The 18,748-nt window shown below is 56.3% G+C and overlaps 9 protein-coding genes across 9 annotated transcripts; 5 read left to right on the forward strand and 4 right to left on the reverse strand.

Moving 5' to 3' along the window:
* Nucleotides 1-76: 76 nt before the first annotated feature.
* On the reverse strand, nt 77-2,245 carry LTR77_001001 (uncharacterized protein; the record flags this gene model as incomplete). The annotated part of the gene is made up of 1 exon (XM_064798265.1): nt 77-2,245. One exon carries the CDS (start codon nt 2,243-2,245, stop codon nt 77-79), a length of 2,169 nt encoding a protein of 722 aa, XP_064664499.1.
* Nucleotides 2,246-3,288: 1,043 nt separating this feature from the next.
* LTR77_001002 (uncharacterized protein) lies at nt 3,289-6,691 on the forward strand (the record flags this gene model as incomplete). Its single annotated transcript, XM_064798266.1, has 2 exons — nt 3,289-3,313; nt 3,387-6,691. 2 exons carry the CDS (start codon nt 3,289-3,291, stop codon nt 6,689-6,691), a joined length of 3,330 nt encoding a protein of 1,109 aa, XP_064664500.1.
* Nucleotides 6,692-7,287: 596 nt separating this feature from the next.
* On the forward strand, nt 7,288-7,547 carry LTR77_001003 (uncharacterized protein; the record flags this gene model as incomplete). The annotated part of the gene is made up of 2 exons (XM_064798267.1): nt 7,288-7,342; nt 7,408-7,547. The coding sequence occupies 2 exons, from the start codon at nt 7,288-7,290 to the stop codon at nt 7,545-7,547; spliced, it is 195 nt and encodes a 64-aa protein (XP_064664501.1).
* Nucleotides 7,548-8,016: 469 nt separating this feature from the next.
* LTR77_001004 (uncharacterized protein) lies at nt 8,017-9,026 on the forward strand (the record flags this gene model as incomplete). The annotated part of the gene is made up of 2 exons (XM_064798268.1): nt 8,017-8,397; nt 8,460-9,026. The coding sequence occupies 2 exons, from the start codon at nt 8,017-8,019 to the stop codon at nt 9,024-9,026; spliced, it is 948 nt and encodes a 315-aa protein (XP_064664502.1).
* Nucleotides 9,027-9,198: 172 nt separating this feature from the next.
* On the reverse strand, nt 9,199-11,574 carry LTR77_001005 (uncharacterized protein; the record flags this gene model as incomplete). The annotated part of the gene is made up of 1 exon (XM_064798269.1): nt 9,199-11,574. The coding sequence occupies one exon, from the start codon at nt 11,572-11,574 to the stop codon at nt 9,199-9,201; it is 2,376 nt and encodes a 791-aa protein (XP_064664503.1).
* Nucleotides 11,575-11,948: 374 nt separating this feature from the next.
* Nucleotides 11,949-12,953, reverse strand: LTR77_001006 (uncharacterized protein; the record flags this gene model as incomplete). The annotated part of the gene is made up of 1 exon (XM_064798270.1): nt 11,949-12,953. The coding sequence occupies one exon, from the start codon at nt 12,951-12,953 to the stop codon at nt 11,949-11,951; it is 1,005 nt and encodes a 334-aa protein (XP_064664504.1).
* Nucleotides 12,954-13,550: 597 nt separating this feature from the next.
* Nucleotides 13,551-14,696, forward strand: LTR77_001007 (uncharacterized protein; the record flags this gene model as incomplete). The annotated part of the gene is made up of 2 exons (XM_064798271.1): nt 13,551-14,015; nt 14,076-14,696. The coding sequence occupies 2 exons, from the start codon at nt 13,551-13,553 to the stop codon at nt 14,694-14,696; spliced, it is 1,086 nt and encodes a 361-aa protein (XP_064664505.1).
* A 253-nt stretch (nt 14,697-14,949) lies between these two features.
* On the reverse strand, nt 14,950-16,509 carry ssr3 (SWI/SNF and RSC complex subunit Ssr3; the record flags this gene model as incomplete). The annotated part of the gene is made up of 2 exons (XM_064798272.1): nt 14,950-15,507; nt 15,556-16,509. The coding sequence occupies 2 exons, from the start codon at nt 16,507-16,509 to the stop codon at nt 14,950-14,952; spliced, it is 1,512 nt and encodes a 503-aa protein (XP_064664506.1).
* A 685-nt stretch (nt 16,510-17,194) lies between these two features.
* LTR77_001009 (uncharacterized protein) lies at nt 17,195-18,640 on the forward strand (the record flags this gene model as incomplete). The annotated part of the gene is made up of 1 exon (XM_064798273.1): nt 17,195-18,640. The coding sequence occupies one exon, from the start codon at nt 17,195-17,197 to the stop codon at nt 18,638-18,640; it is 1,446 nt and encodes a 481-aa protein (XP_064664507.1).
* Nucleotides 18,641-18,748: the final 108 nt, after the last annotated feature.

Here is an 18,748-nt window from a genome sequence, read left to right on the forward strand (position 1 = left end):
ATCTCCATAAACGCAGAGACTCATAGACTCATAAACCCATAAAAGTCATAGAACCATAAAACCCTCCCATGACCTCTCAAGCATGCCCAACCAACTCCACCCCCCTCACCCACCCCTCCCATCCCCCGCCCCCAATCTCTCTCACCGGCGCCACGATCCCCATCTCCGCCCAAACCATTTCCTCCCCGTTAACCCCGATATGAGTTTTAAACTCCATCTCCCGCCCCCCGTCCACCTGAAAGAACGTCCTGTTCCCCCTGCCCACCAAGCTGGCATCAACCCATTGGTCAAGCGGTAGAGAGTAATTTAACGGGAACGCATTACTACCGCTCACAAGCATGAGCGAGGTAGAAGTGCCGTTGCCGGACCAGAGAGCGGAGTCGGGACCGCTGAAGAGCGGGCCTGGGGTGCGGGAGGTTTGGCGGAGGGTGAATGTGAGGGTGTAGTTGGCGCCTTTGGAGTGCAGGGGGGTGAGGAGGCTGCAGTTGTCTGTGAGGCGGAGGCCGCTTGGGAGGATGGAGCAGTTCGTGTGCGCGTAATAGCCGTTACCTGATAAGTCTTTGATGACAGTCGGTTGGTTGGCGGCGATGGCTGGTTGCGGCGAGGGAGTGAAGTCGTAGGCGAAGATCGTGGGAGATTGGGACGGGATCGTGCGGTCGAGGTTCTGGCCTGGTGCTGCGGGTTGCAGGGTATTGAAGAGGTCGTCGTAGTCGGAGTCGAGGAGATTGCCGCCCCATTGTTTGTCCGCCAGTGCGGGCAGGAGGTCGCGCCAGGAGTAGTAGGCTTCGAGGTAGGTTGAGGTGTTGGGGCCGTAATCGTTCCATTGCGCTGCGATGTGGCCTAGGACGTGCGGGTTGCTCGCGTCTGGGTTATTGGTCGCGTTGTTGCTGTCGAAGACGTATGGTGCAAATGGTCCTCCAGCGGGGTCGCCGTGGAAGATGAGCGTGCGGTTGAGGTGGTTCGGGTAGCTGGTCGAGTATTTCTGCACAATGTAGCAGGAGTCGTCGGAGTTGAGCACGTCGTAGCCGTTGGTGATGTAGTCGTAGAGCGGGTTGTCTTCGAAGAACTCCCAGTGTTGGATCGAGACGTTCTTGTGGATCTGCGAGGTGTAGTTGGATTGTGGTGGATACGTGCCCCAGATCCGCATGCTTTTGTCTGCCTCGCTGCTGATGAAGGAGGACATGGCGTTGACGAAGTGGTTGTAGGATTCTGCTAGTTCGTAGTCGCTGAGATCTGGGTCGACGTACTCGTCCGCTCCGATGTGGATCACTTTGGTACGGAACCATGGCAGGAACGTGCGCCAAATTGTTTCCATGGTAGAAATCGTGTCGGGGTAGGTGATGTTGAGTAGGTCGAGCTGTCCGTCTAGTCCGAGCTCCGGCTTCCACTGAGATATGACGAGAGCATGGCCGGGTGCTTCGATCTCTGGGATGATGGTCACGCCTCTGGCTGCGCAGCTACGTTGCATGTTATCGAAGTCTGCTTGGGTGTAGGACTCGTTGGCATGTGTGTTGAGGCCGGCTACGGCTGGGTCCTCCGAGTACGGGCGGAACCGTGCATAAAGATCGAGTTGTTGTTCGCGGTCGTAAATGTCGACATTGTTGTACAGATTGTCCGAGAGGTGAAGGTGGAAGGCATTCTGCTTCCAAAAGGACATCCAGCTGCACATCTCCTTGATGAAGGATGGTGGATAGTAGTGGCGGCCGCCGTCGAGCATAACGCCTCGAGTGCTCCAGCCAGGAGCATCTACGCCGGACCCGCATGATACTTTGCCATGATTCAGCACTGCCTGCTGTAACACCGTCCTGGTACCCCACCAGACGCCTAGAGGACTAGCTCCGGTGATTGTGATGTTGCTCTCGGAGATGTCAAGCCTGTAGCCTTCGGAGGTGAACCTCCCAGCAGCATCTTGGAAGTCGGAGCTCTTGTCGATGGTTAAGAAGATGGCATCCTCGCCACAATTGGGGCCATGCTTGATCGTTGGCTCGCAGTGGGCTACTGTACTGAGGTCATCCGAAAACGTGTCTGCGAACCCCGCTAACGTAGGCGGGATGAGGGTCCAGCCATCCTCGTCTCGTGCCGAGGAAGATTGGCTGTCGACAATAACATGTTCAACATTCGACAGATTGAAAAAACAGCCATGGGTTTGTGTAAATGGAACGGTGGGGATCCCGAGCAGATCAGCACATGCTGTAGAGAGAAGACACAGAAGAGATGACAGTACGAACGAGCACGTCGCCGCCATTTCGAAAACGGAACGAACAATGCATTGTCAGGCTCAGAACTCTGGTAATTACCTTGGACGTACATATATTGTTTGCCACCGCCCGGTACAATGTTACTTGTCGTTGCTACTGTGGGGTTCCAGTACTGAGGAGTAGCGATCGTCGGCCGTTGATAGTAACGTTGTATCCGTGCTGTGGGGCGGTTGTCATTCCAGCTTTATGAAAGCGTGCAGTCATGAGATATTGAAAGTATAGCTTGACATGTTACCGACCATCTGCAGTATATAGGCGAGGCGGGCAAGGCATCGGGCGTGTTCGGTGGTTCCTCGTCTTAGCCTCCGGCCATGATACGCTGGGTGGTCTCGCACTCTGGTTCTCCGCGATGAAAGCGAGTCAGTCCAGGTTACATGTAGCATCGAAGTGCTGTTCAGGAGAATGTTGTAGGAGTGGTCGAATGTTGGAGATTGAAGTCGTGTCTGGACTCAAGCCCCTCGGCCCGGGATCGCTCGCTTGCTTCGGCCCGTCACGTGCGCTACTTGTCGATCCTCTGGCGAAGTGGGACCCTTCTTGCTTCTGGAGCAACGAAGAACATCCACATCATCGTTGCTTGTTCACTTGCATACCACCCGCGATTGGCATACCACTCTACGTACTACCCCACCTCACGACCGCATTCGACGCGCCACTCGTTGTCCTCACACCTCCGGGCACCAGCAATGCGCGAGTCTGGCCGCTAGCGATCTGTTTGGATGACGTTGAGGCTGCCCGTTTGGGGATATCTTTGGGAAACCTCGAACAACCTGCAGCACAGCGTTCCATGCGATCAAACGCCTCGATAGAACACTTAATTGCTGCAGTGGAGAAGAAGAGGTCTCAGTGAAGAAGGAGACATCCGCGCAATCCACGCGATCACGCAGGGTCCGAGCTAGGAGGCACCGCAGAAGCCTGAGCGCTGGCACATGCACTTGCTGTCGTGACACTTCGACACACCTCCACATATGCGACCATCGTCACCTCCGCGTCCCCTCTTCGCCAGCCTCGACGGCCGGCATAGGGCGCCAAGATGGTCAAGGCAGATGTAAAGCACAGTATGTATCCTGTGAAGATCAACCAGCACAGCGCAGCAGAAAGGTACTGATCATTCACTTCTTCACTTCACAGACTACTATGCCGACCTTGAAATTCCCACCTCCGCTTCAATCGAAGATGTCCGCAAAGCATACAGGAAGCTGGCGCTGCTCTACCATCCAGATCGCAATGCTGGCAAAGAAGGAGAATGCGTACCCAAGTTCCAGGCGATACAGGCGGCCAATGAGATTCTCGGCGATCCCACGCTGAAGCAGAAATACGACACTGATCGGCGCAAAGCTGGGTTGTTTCCCACAGGGCCGACGTTCAACCCCCGTCAGGGAGCCCCTGGCAATCCATACGCGGCGAGCTCAGCATATCCACCACCTCCACGTCGCACACAGCCAGGAGGTTATCAGAGACCCCCGCCTCCTACTCCAGGCGCAGCTCCGGGACCGCCACCAAGCGGCGCCGATCGTTTCACCAACTTCCCACGTGCTGCGCCTACAGCTCGGAAAGATCCGGTCAACGACAGAGCGAATGTGTTCAAAGCTTGGCAGAATCTGAATAACACGCAGGACCGTCAGCAAGGCTTTACGCCAGCCTCGTCCCGGCCACAGCCCCAACCCCAACCGCGGCCGCAACCTCCACCTCAGCAACCGGGTCAAAGGCCTGCTCCGCCGCCACGCCAGGAGACTAAGATGCCAACCGAGGAGCAGATTCGCGCCGGAATGAACTATCGCGCCAATCCTCGGTTTGATGGAGCAACCGCTGAGAAGAACCAGTCAGCATGGCAAGCCTTCAACAAGCAAGGACCCAACACGCCGAAGCCTGGCGTATCGCGGACCGATTCTATGAGAACACCGAACAAGCAAGGCTTCAATCCCAATGTCGCTGGCTCCGATGAAAAGCCTTCTGCATCACACTATCCACACCGCAACAAATCGGCCGACTTTGGGCGGCCACACCCAAGTGTCAGAGTGCCGCCACCACCGCAAGGTCCTCCGCCTGCTGCTACTCCGACCACACCAGGATCACCCATCTCGCCGAACAGTCGTCGCCCTTTTGCTGATCCTACAAGACCATTCCATTCCCGAGCGCCAAACGATCAAGTACCGTACTCCGAGGGCAACCGCAATCGCACACCGTACTCGTCGGTATTTAAGGAGAGGACCGATCTTGGCGACAACCTTAGAAGGTCGCACAGTGTTCGAGACACGACTAAGCTTGGTCCAGAGGCTGCCGCGAACAGAGGGAGAGCGCGCAGTACCAGTCCGCTCAGCAGAACGGATGCCAATGGCAGCAGCCAGGTCAACGGCCAGAACAAGCAAGGTCCCTTCATGGTATACAGCGACACCGAAGACAGTGATGATGTGCGAACACCCGACGGTATGAACGGATCATCCAAACCGACAGATCAACAGCGACCAGAATCTGCACCAGACGCAGGCGCACCAGACAACCGACCGAAGAGAGTTCCGAAAGGCCCGAGTCGTTCTCGCGTCTCATCTTCACGACCAGCGACAGCAAGCGGTACCCAGTCCGAGAGCGAGCAACCTGACATGCAGCAAAAGTCCAACTCTAACAACATGTACGACCACCCCCTTTCTTCCCTTTATCCTACACAGCGTCCGAATGGCCAAGAATCTCGCCTCCACTCAACATGGAGAGCTAGACGCACATGGTCAAATGTTGGAAGATGGGCACTCCCGTCGTCCGTCAATCCTTTGTCAGGAAAAGCAAGCGAAAAAATCGCCAAGTCACATCGGAGGCCTCAGCAAGTTTCGTTTGTCACTGGCGCCGACCCGTTGTATATGGCGGCCAGACTAGACGAGCAGAATGCATATGTGCGCTTCCAGTCCGACTTGCGAGCAACATTCGAGCAGCTGCCGAACAATCTGGACATGCAGGTGTTCTTGTCGCTTGCTTCAACAGCACGCAAAGGCATCCCGTGTGGCCAGCCCAAGCTTGACAGCTTACTACAACGGCTGCTTCAAGACTTTTCACTTGTGGGTACAGCTCAGAACAGACCTGCTAACCATGCATCTTCTGCCAACAGCTTCAACTTTCCGAACGCGAGCGGATTTTCGTCGTCAGCGAACGGCAAGAGCAAGAGCACAGAGGACATCGACATCGACTTCTCGCCAGCAGGCTCAAGCGTGGAGTTCAACTCCGAGTACTTCCCTCCTGGAGCAACTGCGTCTAGGAAGCCGACTCCTTTGGGTGGCCGGGCTTCACGAACGCCAGGAGCACAAGCGCGCAGTGCTACGATGGACGATTCGCGAGGAGCTACACCGAACGGCGAAGTCCCAACCAGGCCGTGGGGCTCTGATGGTACGCCGAAGGAGATGCCGACTTACACCGCCTCTGGTTTCGACCCGGAGCAGTGGACTAGTGCGTTCTCGGATCCTTCTTGGACTGTGCCTCCGCCGCCTCCGAGGCAAGGCAGTCCTGGGAAAGGAGCTACGCCTGGGGCGAGGAAGCCGAGTCAGAGTAGGAAGGCGAGCCGGCCGGCGATGAAGTCCGCGACCAAGCAGCCGCCGGCGCCACACGTCGTGGATGTGGATGAAGGAGGGACACCAGCGGGCACAGACGGAGCGAAGGAGGACTTTGCAGCTTACGACGCCGATGCCATGGACATTGACACGCCGCCTGCGAACCAACCGACAGAACAGGCACAGGAAGCGCCGATGCCCGCAACTGACAAAGGCGCGCGGCTGTACTCTGTCCCACCCTCTACATGGCGACAGCAGCAAGAACACAAGCTCAACAACACCCCCATCCACCGCAACACCTCCAGCGCCACCCGCCGCACCGAGCGCGCCTCCACCAACGACGGAACCAAACTCAACACCACCCTCGACGACCTGCGCAACGTCGAGCCCATCGCCCGCTCCGCCCCCAGCGGTACAGGAACCGGCCTCAACGACTTCACCGACCTGAGCTCCACCCTCCCCTTCAAATCCGAAGCCGCGCGCCCTCAATCCACCCCCTCACTCCAACAACTCGACCTCCCCAAAGTCCCCACCTACCCCGCCGAGCCCGTGCGCGCGTCCAAGACGAATTGGCAGAACTACGCCCGCTTCTTCGGCGAGTACTGCAAGGCCTTCCACGCCTTCGACTGCGCGATGCTGCAGTACTTTGCCGGCGCCGAGCAGCGCGCCGGCAAGCGGTTTGAGGGTGGGAGTGGGTGGTTGGAGCAAGTGGGAGATACGAGTGGGATGGCCGGGGAGCAGGTGGGTTTTGGGAGTTACATGGCGGATGCGAAGGTGCTTGAGCGGGCGAGGATGCATTGGAATGTCGGGTGGGAGAGGTATAGGGAGGGTATGGGGGTTTTTGAGAGGGTGAGGGAGGGGGTGAGGCGGAAGGCGGGGGAGGGGGGGTTGCCGGAGGTTTGATGGGTGGTTGAAAGATGTGGAAGGATTGGGCATGGTAAATCAGCCGGTGATAGGTACGGCGAATGGGGGAGGCTTGACAGTATGGGCTTAATGTTGAGACGTTGAGCAATGGATGCACTATGTGCTTGTGGACTGGATGAGCACGAATGAGGAGGATCAGCCTGGAAGCAAGCGATTGAGCGATACTATTACGGCCTAATCATACAGGCGACAGGAGGTACAATTGGGGCGATGTTCCCGGCTGTGAAACTGATGGAAGTTGAGTTGATAGATACCCTACTTGCTCTGTTCGATACGGAATGACGGTTCAATAACAGCAAGATTCGACCAATGTTTCAGCCCGGTTTTCCATCGGCGGCGCATCCACGAGCATCGCATGACCAAGCGAGATGCAGCTGTGCGGCACAGCACAGCATCCCGATCAACGTAGCGTTACATTGACCTGAGCGACACAGCCACGTAGGTACTGGATTAAGTATCTTGCTCTCCCATCTTCACATCCTTAGATAGAGTCCGCTCTGGTGCTGAAGTCTTTTTTGCTTGGTCTCGTTCTAAGCTCATATTCGCTCTTACTGAACCTTGTCTGGGCGAGCAACATGGCTTCTACTCAAGGTAGTCCGCAAGACAAGGATAAACAACCAACCACGAACGGTACGACCGCCTTACCGTTGTCCCGTTTTGCCACCGTCTTTGATTATTTCTTACCTGCTCAATAGTCAAAAAAATCAACCAGACGCAACAATCCACCATCAACGAGGAGAGGGATGAAAAGCCTTCCAAGGAGAAGAAGGGGAGCAAGGTTCTAGATGCTGCTGCTGGGATTTTGGGACTGCCGCATGTTTCGAGCAGCAAGTGAACTACCAGGAAATGGTATCTGGTGAGGATGAGTGTTGGAGTGGTTGTTGCGAGAGAGGACGGTGGTGTTGTTTGGAGCTGTTGTGGAGGCTTCACGGTGGGAGTGAGTTTCGACCTTGCTCCTGGTTGGTGAAGGTATTGCTAGTACCGCAGCGATATATCAACATCGTATACTCCTTCATAACAAACAACTGTCGACAGACATAAGAGTCTTGAGAAACATCACTCCAACGAACTGCCGAATCCATCGGGTCGGCAACCCACTTCTTCATCCTCCCCACTCACGGCACTCTGCCCGCACTCCATCCGCTCGACATCCGCCGTGAGCTCGACTGTATTACTTAGTCCCGACCTCACCTGTTCAATCGTGTCTTCGAATGTACTCCATTTCAAGACTCTTTCCTCCTCGTTCCATCCAAAGAGCAGCCCAACTTCAGAGTCATATCCAAAGCCCCCGCTTCATCACCACAATGTCCGGAACGACCTCCTGGGACCGCCTGGTCCGCTACATCTCCGCCAAAGACGGCCAAATCCACTACGGCGAGCCCATTGTTTCAGATTCAAAGCCGGATATCGATCAGCTGGCTCAGGACGGGAAGTTGGAAGTGAATGTGCTCGAAGGAGCGAGTCCGCTTGTGGCGAAGGCGAATGGGCAGAAGGATAGTGTGAAGCAGCTTTTGGGACCGTTGACGCCGGGGGATGTGCCGATTATTAGGTGTACGGGTTTGAATTATAAGACGCACAGTACGTTCTATCTTTCGATCGTCTACCTTGGTAAGGATGTTGATGCTGACGTGTGGCAATTAGTTCTTGAGACTGGCATGACCCTCCCCGTAAACCCGACGCTCTTCGTAAGTCAGATAACTAAAATACCTACTCTATCCACAACATGCTGATTATTCTCGATTTCCAGATCAAGCCCAGCCCAGCCATCCACGACACCCGCTCCCCAGTCCCGATCCCCAAACTCGGCCAACCCCAATGCGACTACGAAGGCGAACTCACCGTCGTCATCGGCAAAGACTGCAAAAACGTCTCGGAAGCCGACGCTCTGGATTACGTCGCCGGCTACGTCACGGGCAACGACGTCTCCTGCCGCGACTGGCAGATGGAAAAGGACAAAGCGGGCGGCATGCCGCAGTGGTCCTTCTCTAAGTCCTTCGACAAGTACGCCCCGCTCGGCCCGTGTATCGTTTCCACGAAGTTGCTTGGCGATGGTAGTGGGCTGCGCATGAGGACGTTTGTGAACGGAGAGGAGAGGCAGAATACCGATACGTCGGATTTGTGCTTTGGGGTGCGGAAGTTGGTGAGTTTTTTCAGCACCGGGCAGACGTTGCAGGCCGGTACGTGTATTATGACGGGTACCCCCGGAGGTGTGGGGATTGGGATGAAGCCGCCGAAGTATTTGAAGGATGGGGATGAGGTGGTGGTGGAGATTGAGGGGATTGGGAGGCTGGTGAACACGATGAAATTTGAGTAGGTATTGGCGTGTATGTTACATACTGATATTACATGAAGCTGTTGGCTCTAGTGTACATTCTAGCTGGTCTCCCTCTTCAGCCCCAACTCGTCGACTTCTTGCTGGCCAGAGTCTTGCAGAACGAAATATGCGAACAGTCCCTACCCCTTGCTCCACTACTGGGGTTCAAGCCTTACGAAAGATACCTCTCGAACCTCCCCTCCCTCGGCGGCGTAACATCCAGATTCACTCCCTCCTGGCGACTCATCCACGTACGTCGATCCTGCTCCAGTCCCGGCAGATGCCCTTCGAGGTCGTTCTCGACATGCTCATTGCTACGATGAGCGGAGGGCCCTGCTGCGTTTCCAGCTGGTCCTGCATAGCCCTGAGCAGCGCCAGGGGGGTAAGTATACCGATGCGGATAACGCTCTGGAATGACCGGCGGTGTGCTGATTTTCACATGGCGCACAACGATTGGCGACTGCTGAACGGCCGTCTCTGAACGAGCTTTCACCCTTCTCGTGGAGCGTCCAACATCTGCCGGTGTCTGTGGCTGCGTGTTGGGTGGCTTGGAGTCATCGTATACAGTGACTTTGGGCGTCTTCGGACCACTTGGGACGGGCTTCCGTTTGATGCAGCTTGGTGGCGAGCTATAGCCCTGCCTACCGGGGTCGGGAGATGATGTTGGATGGATGCTTCGTTGTGTTGCACTCGGGCATGGTGGTGAACTCGGTACTGCTGGCGTGGAAGGGAGCGATGACGAAGGTGGCAGGGCGAGAGACAGAGCCACAAGATCTTCCACCATGGTATTTGTCTCGCTCGGAGCTTCTGTTCTGTTTGAAGGCGACACAGCATTGGGTTCTGGGCGCTGAGACACCCGCGGGTCAGTGGTTGCAGGACGAGGAATCGGCTCCGGTCGAAACGGATCGCCCGTGAGTAGAGACACACGGGGACGTCCTCTCGGTGCCTCGACCCACGATCGGCCCACAGAGCGTGGCCGACTCGAAGAAAGCCGACTCAGCCGCTCGGTCAGATCATCGAGCGGTGAATTGCGCATCCTCAGGAACTCTGCTGCGGCATCCAAGCCTTCTTTCGAGGACTGCCGGGAAGTCTTACGTTCGCCACTGAAGCTACTTGCTGCTGCACCCGCGGTGCTAGGAACTTGGTCGACGCGTCCTTCGCGAGACGCCGACCGGCTCCATGACAACGAGCTGCCACGGCTGTAGATGCGTCCGGGATGGATAGATTGCTGTGAGAAGTGCGGTGTCGACTGACTGTTCGACAGTGTTGCTGGAGACAGAGGCCGCAGCAGCGTTCGTCCTTCCCACGATGATGCATCTGCGTCCGGAGGGCCATCCCTGACCCTAGAAGACTGCTCACCCAAAGACGTCCCTGTCACGACTCGCAGCTGCGTCATCGAAGGCGACACCAAGCGAACATGAGGCGTGATGTTGCGGGTGGTGATTCTGCTCGACTGACGATGTGCCACAGGAGGACGAAGCAGTGGGTACCTCTCGAGGTTGGCCGGTTGTATCATAGCATTGCCATTGTGCTCGGTTGTGCGGCTCCTTCGACGTTGTCTGCGTGAGAAGTTCTCGACATCGTTGGACAGAAGCGTGTTGTCCAAAGAAGACTCCGACGGCACACGAGCGACATGGCGAGATCCAGGCGGCAGGTCACTGTTCCTCTCCGAGGAAGAGCGAATGCGAAGTTCCAGCGAGCTGTGCGTGCTGTCAACGCTGCTCCAGCGTGGCTCGAGCCGCAGTCCACCAGAGACCTCTGCACGAGGCCTCGTCGCCCTTGCGAACCGGGTCTGCGGCACGAACACGGGTGCCCCACGGTCAAGAGCTGGGTTCGTCGGCGACGACTCGATGCCGGAATGGAGTACTAGATCGGGTATCGCCAGGGCTGATGCGACAATCTGGCTGGGATGCGCGGCCTCTTCCTCCTCAACGGGAGAGTCGATTGGTATCTGGTCGGTCTGTGTGCGGCCATTGCGGCGTCTTGCCCTTGCGCTGGAGAGAAGGTGTGGCTTGATCTCACGATGTATTGGTGTTTGGTCAACGGGGTTATTAGGCCCATCCACTGCTGCATGTGGTGATGAAGAGCTCGCAAGTAGAAGACCGCATCTTACTACAGGTGGCGAGTGGGGAGCCCTTAGATCTGCAGCACCATCGATGTTAGGAAGCGAAGGCTGAGGAGGCTGTTGCATTTCGGTAGGCCCGATGATGCCAGCGGTGTGTGGCCTATCGCCTTGCTGATCTGTCCATGCGAGAGTTCCTTCCCTGGGTTCTGTGCAATTGGCGGCATGGTATGTTCCTGCTCGTTCTGCGGTGTGGTCATCGTGTGCAGCGTGCCCCGAGGACGATGAAGCGGCTCGCTTTCGGGCAGCATTCTGTTCGGCCGGGACGAAAGACAGGCTTGTCGAGCGGCCTGGGCCAGGGCTAAGGCGGACATTGCTGGGGTTGGCCGGTACGAGGTGAGCAGAATGCCGAGCGATGAATCGCTGCTCGAAGCCTGCTATGTCAGAAGCAGTGAGGTTGATGCGGGAGGGAGGGCAGCGAAGCATTGTGATGACAAGCGAGATGGTATCGACGGAGAACGGGAAGCGGTGGGAAGTAGACGAAAGACTGGACAGGGTTGCAGGAGAGTTGAAGGTGTAGAGTGAAGAGCAAGGCTCAGCCCGCCGAGTGGTGCTCGCATTCACAACGACAGTAGGTGCATCGCCATCGTGCCTCTTCCTCGCAGTGTACACATGCTGACTCAAGGAACTCACGACCTCGATATAGTCGCTTTGTGTAAAGCACGATGTGTGAGCAGGAGGAAGTCGCTCCGCACACATGTGCGGCAGTCGTAATGGCCACGAAGCCATGAGCGATCGACACAACTCCTTGGTCCATACCTAGTATCCCAGAGCGACGTCGATGCCTGTGAATAGCTATTTCATCCTTGCAAGATGACTGTAAGTCGCATGATTTCTGCAATCATGCTTCTTACCTGATCGCATTCGGGATGAGCTGGTCCGTAGCAGATCGTCTTGAGCATGTGCGCGTCGAGGAGATCTGATTTTGCCGACGCGAGGTGGTGCAACGGGGTACCGTCTCTGCGGCACGAAGGGAAATGGTCGTTACCATCCCTTTGCGCAAGCTGGTACCCTTGACGGTGAACTTCAGCCCGATGCTTTAGAGCGTCTGCCATCTTGCCGTCGGAAATTTGCAGGCCTCTAAGGATGTCAATGTACCTGTCCAGACGCTCAAGTCGCTGCGTCCTCCGCGCTTCCGAGTCACCGCTCGCCGGAATGCTGTGCCGGTCGTTGATGATTGTCTCCAGCAGCCGACCGGCGCGTGCTCGCTGCTCGCTGTCACGCCCGCGGTCAGGGCCACGACAGGCTGGACAGTCGTAGGAGAAGCCGCAATTCTTTTGGAAGAAGTTGTTGCGACTGGTCAACCTTTGTAGACTCATGTCCTCAATCATTTGGTACTCCACTGTGACCTCTTCTCCATAATCGATTCTGCGAATGGCTCGCAGTGCCCCTCGCTGAGTGTTTGGGTTGTACGAGTACATGGCATTCGGCCGGCACGAATTGTTTGCACGACAGATGTTGTTGTATACACGAAGTGTGACATACTCTAGACCTGCGAGGTATGAGTAGTCGCTGAAGGCGTTCAGCACGAACGTGTCGACAATGTGACCAGTTGTGTGGAGCTGGACGAACTGAGTCTGTTGAGATGGCGACATTCTCCGGTATACCGCACTGATGACCTCGACGCCAGAGTACTCGTGCTTGAGATCGAAGAAGGCGTCCTCGTTGAAAGTAGATTTGAGCATCGGACCGACGGTGCCCAGAGGTGATTCGGAAACGATTTCTTCTCCAAGAGTGATCGGCCTTGCGGCGACCAGCGCCTTGCGTTTGCCAGGCAGATTCTGTACCGTGAAGTTGGCGTTCATGGTGATGGTTGCCCGGGTCTTCGTGAGGTTGTGTAGTGTTGAGGAATGGATGGCCGGGCGTGCAACGAAATAAGGGACGGATTGTGGTATGAATAGCGAGCGAATGAGTAGGAATGGACGGCCTGCCGTACGAATAGGATGAAGTGAATGTGTTGAAGGTGTAATGAGCAATAGAAGCAAGAGCAAAAGACCCGTACTTATCTACTTCAAGCCCAGAGTGTCGTCGAGTGCCGTGGCACCAGTCTCTCGAAACTGAGACTGAGAATGGTCTGACCCGGACGAGCAAGACAGGAGAAGGGCGAAGCGCTCGACGAAGCTATGTCGCTCACGATGAGACGAGTCTTGATCCGATGTCTGCGCTGAGACTTAACTGAGGGTCGATGGGTTACTGCTGTTCACTCTGGTGAGTACTAGAGTCGAGCGACTCATTCGGTGCGATGCAGTCGCAAGTCGAGCAAGAAGTGAGATGATTGAAGGACATGTCGGAGACAACGTGAAGGTCTCGCCCAAAGACTTGAAGAAGGCTCGCACGGACCGCACCACTCCAACCTCACCTCACCTCCTCCAAACCACACCCCAACATCTCCTCCCACCACAATGGCTCCTCCCCCTCGCGAGAAACCGTGGCACGCCCACCTAACCCTCGACCTCCTCATCCACGTCCTCAACCGCTCCCTCCTCCACCCCTACATCGCCTGGCTCATTCCCCTCTGCCTCCGCGCCATCACAACCCCTTACCACGCGCCCGAATTCATCTCCGCCTGCGTCTGGGCTTCCTTCATCACTCTCACGGCGATCCTCGGGGTCGTGAACAAGCGCATCGCGTATGGCTTACCGCGCGAAGTGGATTGGGAGGAGGAGGTCGTGGTGATCACGGGTGGTGCGCAGGGGTTGGGGAAGATTTTGGCGGAGATGTATGGGATGCGCGGGGCGAGTGTTGCGGTGTTGGATGTCGTGGAGCCCGGGAGGGAGAGTGAGGGGTTAGCGGGGGTGAAGTGGTACCGTTGTGATGTTGGGGATGCGGGGGCGGTGGAGAGGGTGAGGAGGGAGGTGGTGAAGGATGTATGTAGCCTTGTATCGTTTTTCATACTACAATGTCCAATGCTGATGGTAAGTTTCCAGCTTGGTACTCCGACCATTTTGATCAACAACGCCGGGATTGTGAATGGCAAACCACTGTTTGACCTCACCAGCGCCGAAGTGAGCCGTAACTTCAACATCAACCTGCTCTCCCACTTCCACACCATCCGCACTTTCCTCCCCGACATGCTCGCCTCTGAAACCGGCGGTACCATCGTGACCGTAGCCTCCGTCTTGGGAAAGCTGGGTGCCAGCCACTTGTCCGACTACACGGCCGCGAAAGCAGGCTTGATCGCTATGCACTCTTCCCTCCGCGCGGAGCTCAGCTCGTCGACTGCTCCGGAAGGCTCGAAAGGCATCCGAACGATCCTGGTAACGCCGGGACAGCTGAGCACGAGTCTCTTCGCGGGCGTGGAGACGCCGAGCTCGTTCTTCGGACCGGTCGTTGAGCCTGTAGAGTTGGCGAGGGAGATTGTAAGGATGGTTGATGCGGGCGAGAGTGGGGAGATTAGCACGCCGTTCTACGCGAGGTGGATCGAGTGGCTGCATGTGCTGCCGGTAGGGGCGCAGCGAATTGTCAGAAGGTTGGTAGGGGTGGACAAGGCTATGGAGGGCTTTGGAGAGAAGGTTACATCAAACGACTGTCCTGAGAAGCACGGATGATAAATGGTGAATGCAGACAGCAGTCAGAATTTCTGCATTGATCCACTGCTGACATAGTCGCTGTGCGTGCCCTGGCAGATTGGTGCCAGAAATCACCTGTTGATCCTGTCCATCGGCCGGATAAGCATCCATAACATCTCAAGACTCCACGCTTTGCAACCACAGTAACCCGTCGCCGTAACCACCCATTCACTCCCACAAGCACAGTCAAAAAGACATTCACTGTACCTCCCCAACAACCCCGCCGGCATTACTAATGCGCCTTCGTATTCCTCGCCAACCACAACCCCACACTCTCATGCGCCTGCTTGGTCCCCCACAACCCCTCCGTCCCGCCCCGGCTATGAAACTCGCCGGGTCCATCATCCCCCCCACCGCGCATGTTCTCCGCGAGAATGACCTCCTGGTCTCTCTGCTGCGACGAGAACCAGCGCTTCACAAAGGACGCTGGGTCTTTGCCGAGGTTCTCGTAGAACTTGCGCTTGGCGTTGGTGTTGTGGATTTTTTGGACGAGGAGGGCGAGGTCGTCGTCGGTGCGGACGATGGTTTGGAGGTCCTTTGTGTGCGATTCTTTGGTGTGATTGAATTTGGCTAGTTCGGCATAGACGGGGTTCGGGAGTGGTACGCGGATGTCGTAGACTGTGGGTGCGGAGGGGGCGATGGCGGGTTCGGTGTCGGTTGCTGGGGTGCCGTTGATGTATGATTTGTCGACGCGGATGGTGTAGGGGAGTTTGATCGGGTCGAGATGGTGGAGATGCGGCTTCACCGCGTCTGGCACGTAGGGAAAGTAGATGGTGTCTTTTTGGAAGAGCTGTGGTGTGTTAGTAAGGCCACAAGATCTCTGATCCGAATTACTTACTCTTCTTAACGGTTCATCGCATACGATGCTCCGCCTATCGTCGTCCTCTTGAAGTCCCATGACACGGCAGTACTCCCAGATGCCTGACACAACCCCAGGGAGGTCTTCCTCCTCAGTATCCAGGATCTCCGCGAGCAGCGGACTCAGCTTAAACCTCTCCGTCTTGACGTCGCGCGTGAGCTCCACAGTAACATTGATGTTCTCGTCACTCTTCCGCTCGAACTCGAGTGTGTCAAAGCTGACCTCGCTGCTGTTCGGATCGTAGTTTGGCGTGGTGTGTGTCGGCTTTTGCCACTCGATCGCACTGTAGCCGTCCGGTTGCAGTGCAGGATTGCGGTCGAATCTCGTGACGATGGACTTGAAGAAATGACTCAGTCGTGGTCTTCTTGACTTGTCCTCCTTCTTCTCCTCATCCGTGCCGTCCTTCTCGAATGTCGCGTCGGGCAATAACCGTCCCTCGACCTTGACCCGAAACGTCGCCTGGCTGTTCTCGCCGAAGTCGAATGTCCCGTCCTCACCAAACCCTACACTGCCCTCCTCCGCAGCTTGCCAGGGCTGCCCATCCGCAGTATTGCTGATCCATACCCGTAGCACCCCTTCACGCCGAGTGTACTGCCGCTGCATATTGTCGGTCAGATCTAGCCTCTTGCGCATCATCGTCGCGTCCAGCCTCCTCTCCACGTCCCTCAGCTTCCTGTACTGCTCAACCCCATCCCCAACCACAACATCCGACAGCTCCTCCGGTATCTCGCGATCTGTCGGTTTCCTTGCCTGCCGTCGCGCCCCCTCTACCCGGCGCATGTGATCCTGTCGGTACTGCTCCGCCTGCTGCGGGGTCATCTGCTGCTGTTGTTGCGGCTGCGGCGCATGTTGGAGCGGTGGCCCTGGTCGGCGAAAGGTCGCCTCGAGGTCAGCAAAGGAAATCTTGCGTTTATGTCCACGCGCAGCGTCCATGTCGGTCGCGCAAAAGCAAGAGAACAAAGCAGCGACTACGGAACAGGGTGAGTGTAGAAGGTGTATAACCCACCAGGTCGCCTGTAGGCCTGTTGCTGTTGCTGCTGCTGCTGCTGCCGGCCTGGATACATCTCGGCAAAATGCTGATCGCTGGTGGCCGCCAAGCTAGCGAAGAGAGGCTAGAGCCGAAGACGGTCGTCGTGGATGCAACCACACTCCTTCGATGAGAGAGACGATGGATTGGAGATGGAGATGAGGTTGATGTTCAAGAAAGCTCGGACGCGCATATCCAGTTCACGTGTCGCGCATCAAGGTCGTGCAGGAGGGACACGAAAGGGGTAAGCGAGATTGATGGAGGGGCAGCGACCACACCTCACCTTGCAACTTCACCTCGTTGTTTAATTATTTACTACGCTTGCATCAAGGGGAATACGGATATGGCATGTTCTCAGGGAAGGTTTGTTCAGACTAGGTATTCTTGTTGTTGTACAACACTCGCTGGTAGTGCGGCATTACACATGAGAGCAAAGTTTGGGAGCTTAGTTGCATCATGGCAATGCTTTCAGCAGTATCAAACGCATCTCGCTTCCTTCCACTTACTTCGTCTCCCCGTCTTTCCATCCAACAGTCTATCAAGTGTTGAGAGCACAGAACCGCAAGCTTCTACAAAAGCAGCTTGAACGAGATGGCCGCCGAGTTTCTCGGCTCTCATGGCATTGATCTGGACGCTGAGATGGCTCGTATTCAGAGTGAAGCCGCTTCCCCACAAGGTACCGGCGCCTCTGTCCCTCAGGAAGGGAAAGTTTTCTCTGGCTTTCGCAACGTCTGTCTCCCGAACACAGCGGCCGACACTCGGTGGGCCGTGACCATTGAGGGTGGACAAATCGGCCAGATTTCCCAGCATAGTGCAGAGGTATCATCACATCCCTCGTATGCGGATGGCAAAGGAGCGCTCCTTGCACCCAGCCTGTGCCACCCGCATGTGCACATCGACAAAGCGTTCTTGCTCTCTCATCCAAAGTATGCACATCTCCAGATCGAAAAGGGCGACTTCCAGGAGGCGATGGCATTGACCGGAGAGGCGAAGAAAGACTTCGAAGAATTGGACCTGCTCGAGCGTGGTCAAAGACTAATCGACGAGAGCGTGGAAGCCGGGGTAACGCACATGCGAGCTTTCGTTGAGCTCGACGCCGTAGTCGGGATGAAGTGTCTCGACGCTGGCATCAAGCTGAAGCGGGAGACGAAGGCTGAAGGGAGGTGTATGGTCCAACTGTGTGCTTTTGCGCAGTTGCCGCTGTTTACCTCTACGGAAAGGGATGGAGGCGAGAAGATTCGAGGGCTCATGCAAGAAGCCGCGAGAAACCCTGATGTCGATGTTCTGGGGAGTACGCCGTACGTCGAGGCTGATAGACAGAAGATGGAGCAGAACGTTCGGTGGATGGTTGACCTGACTGGCGAAAACGGAAAACATCTCGACTTCCACCTGGACTATCATCTTGATCCAGAGGGTGAGCCAATGGTGCCGTACGTTCTTCGAACTTTGAAAGAGTCGAGCTGGAAGGAAAAGGCAAAGGAGAAGACGGTGGTGCTGGGGCATTGCACCCGATTGACACTCTTCGAGGAAGATGAGCTCAAGAGTATGAAAGAAGATGTTCTTGACTTACCCATCTCCTTCGTCGGCCTGCCCACCAGCGACCTGTTCATGATGAGGTCTGAGCAGAAGAATCGTCCAACGCTGAATATCCCTCACCTGATCAAAGAGCATGGCTTGAATGCCTCAACGGGCATCAACAACATCGGCAATGCTTTCACTCCATATGGAAGCTGTGATCCGCTGACCCTTGCCTGCAATGGCGTCGGCATCTACCAAGCCGGTACAAAAGAAGACGCCGAGCTGTTGTATGAGTGCGTGAGCAGCAGAGCCAGGCAAGCGATCGGTCTCGCGACGTCTTCCAGCGCTGGTACCACTGGCGGGAGTCTCGAATTGAAGACTGGTGACGAAGCGAACCTCCTGCTCTTCGGCTCCGAGAAGGAAGACTGGCGGACACGGAGGAGCATCTCGGAAGCGGTGTATCTGTACGATCACATGCGCGGCCGGACTGGGTTCCTCAACGGCCGACCAACTTCCTGATTGGGTTGAATCTGGTGCTGCGGAAATGAGGTGACGTCGTGATCAGAAAAGCTACTGGCGGAACAGATTCGCTTGCCGCAGCGCGAACAAACTCTGGCTCTGTTAACA

This window comes from Saxophila tyrrhenica (assembly GCF_035928015.1).
Source record: "Saxophila tyrrhenica strain CCFEE 5935 chromosome Unknown scaffold_1, whole genome shotgun sequence".
Lineage (NCBI taxonomy): Eukaryota > Fungi > Ascomycota > Dothideomycetes > Mycosphaerellales > Extremaceae > Saxophila > Saxophila tyrrhenica.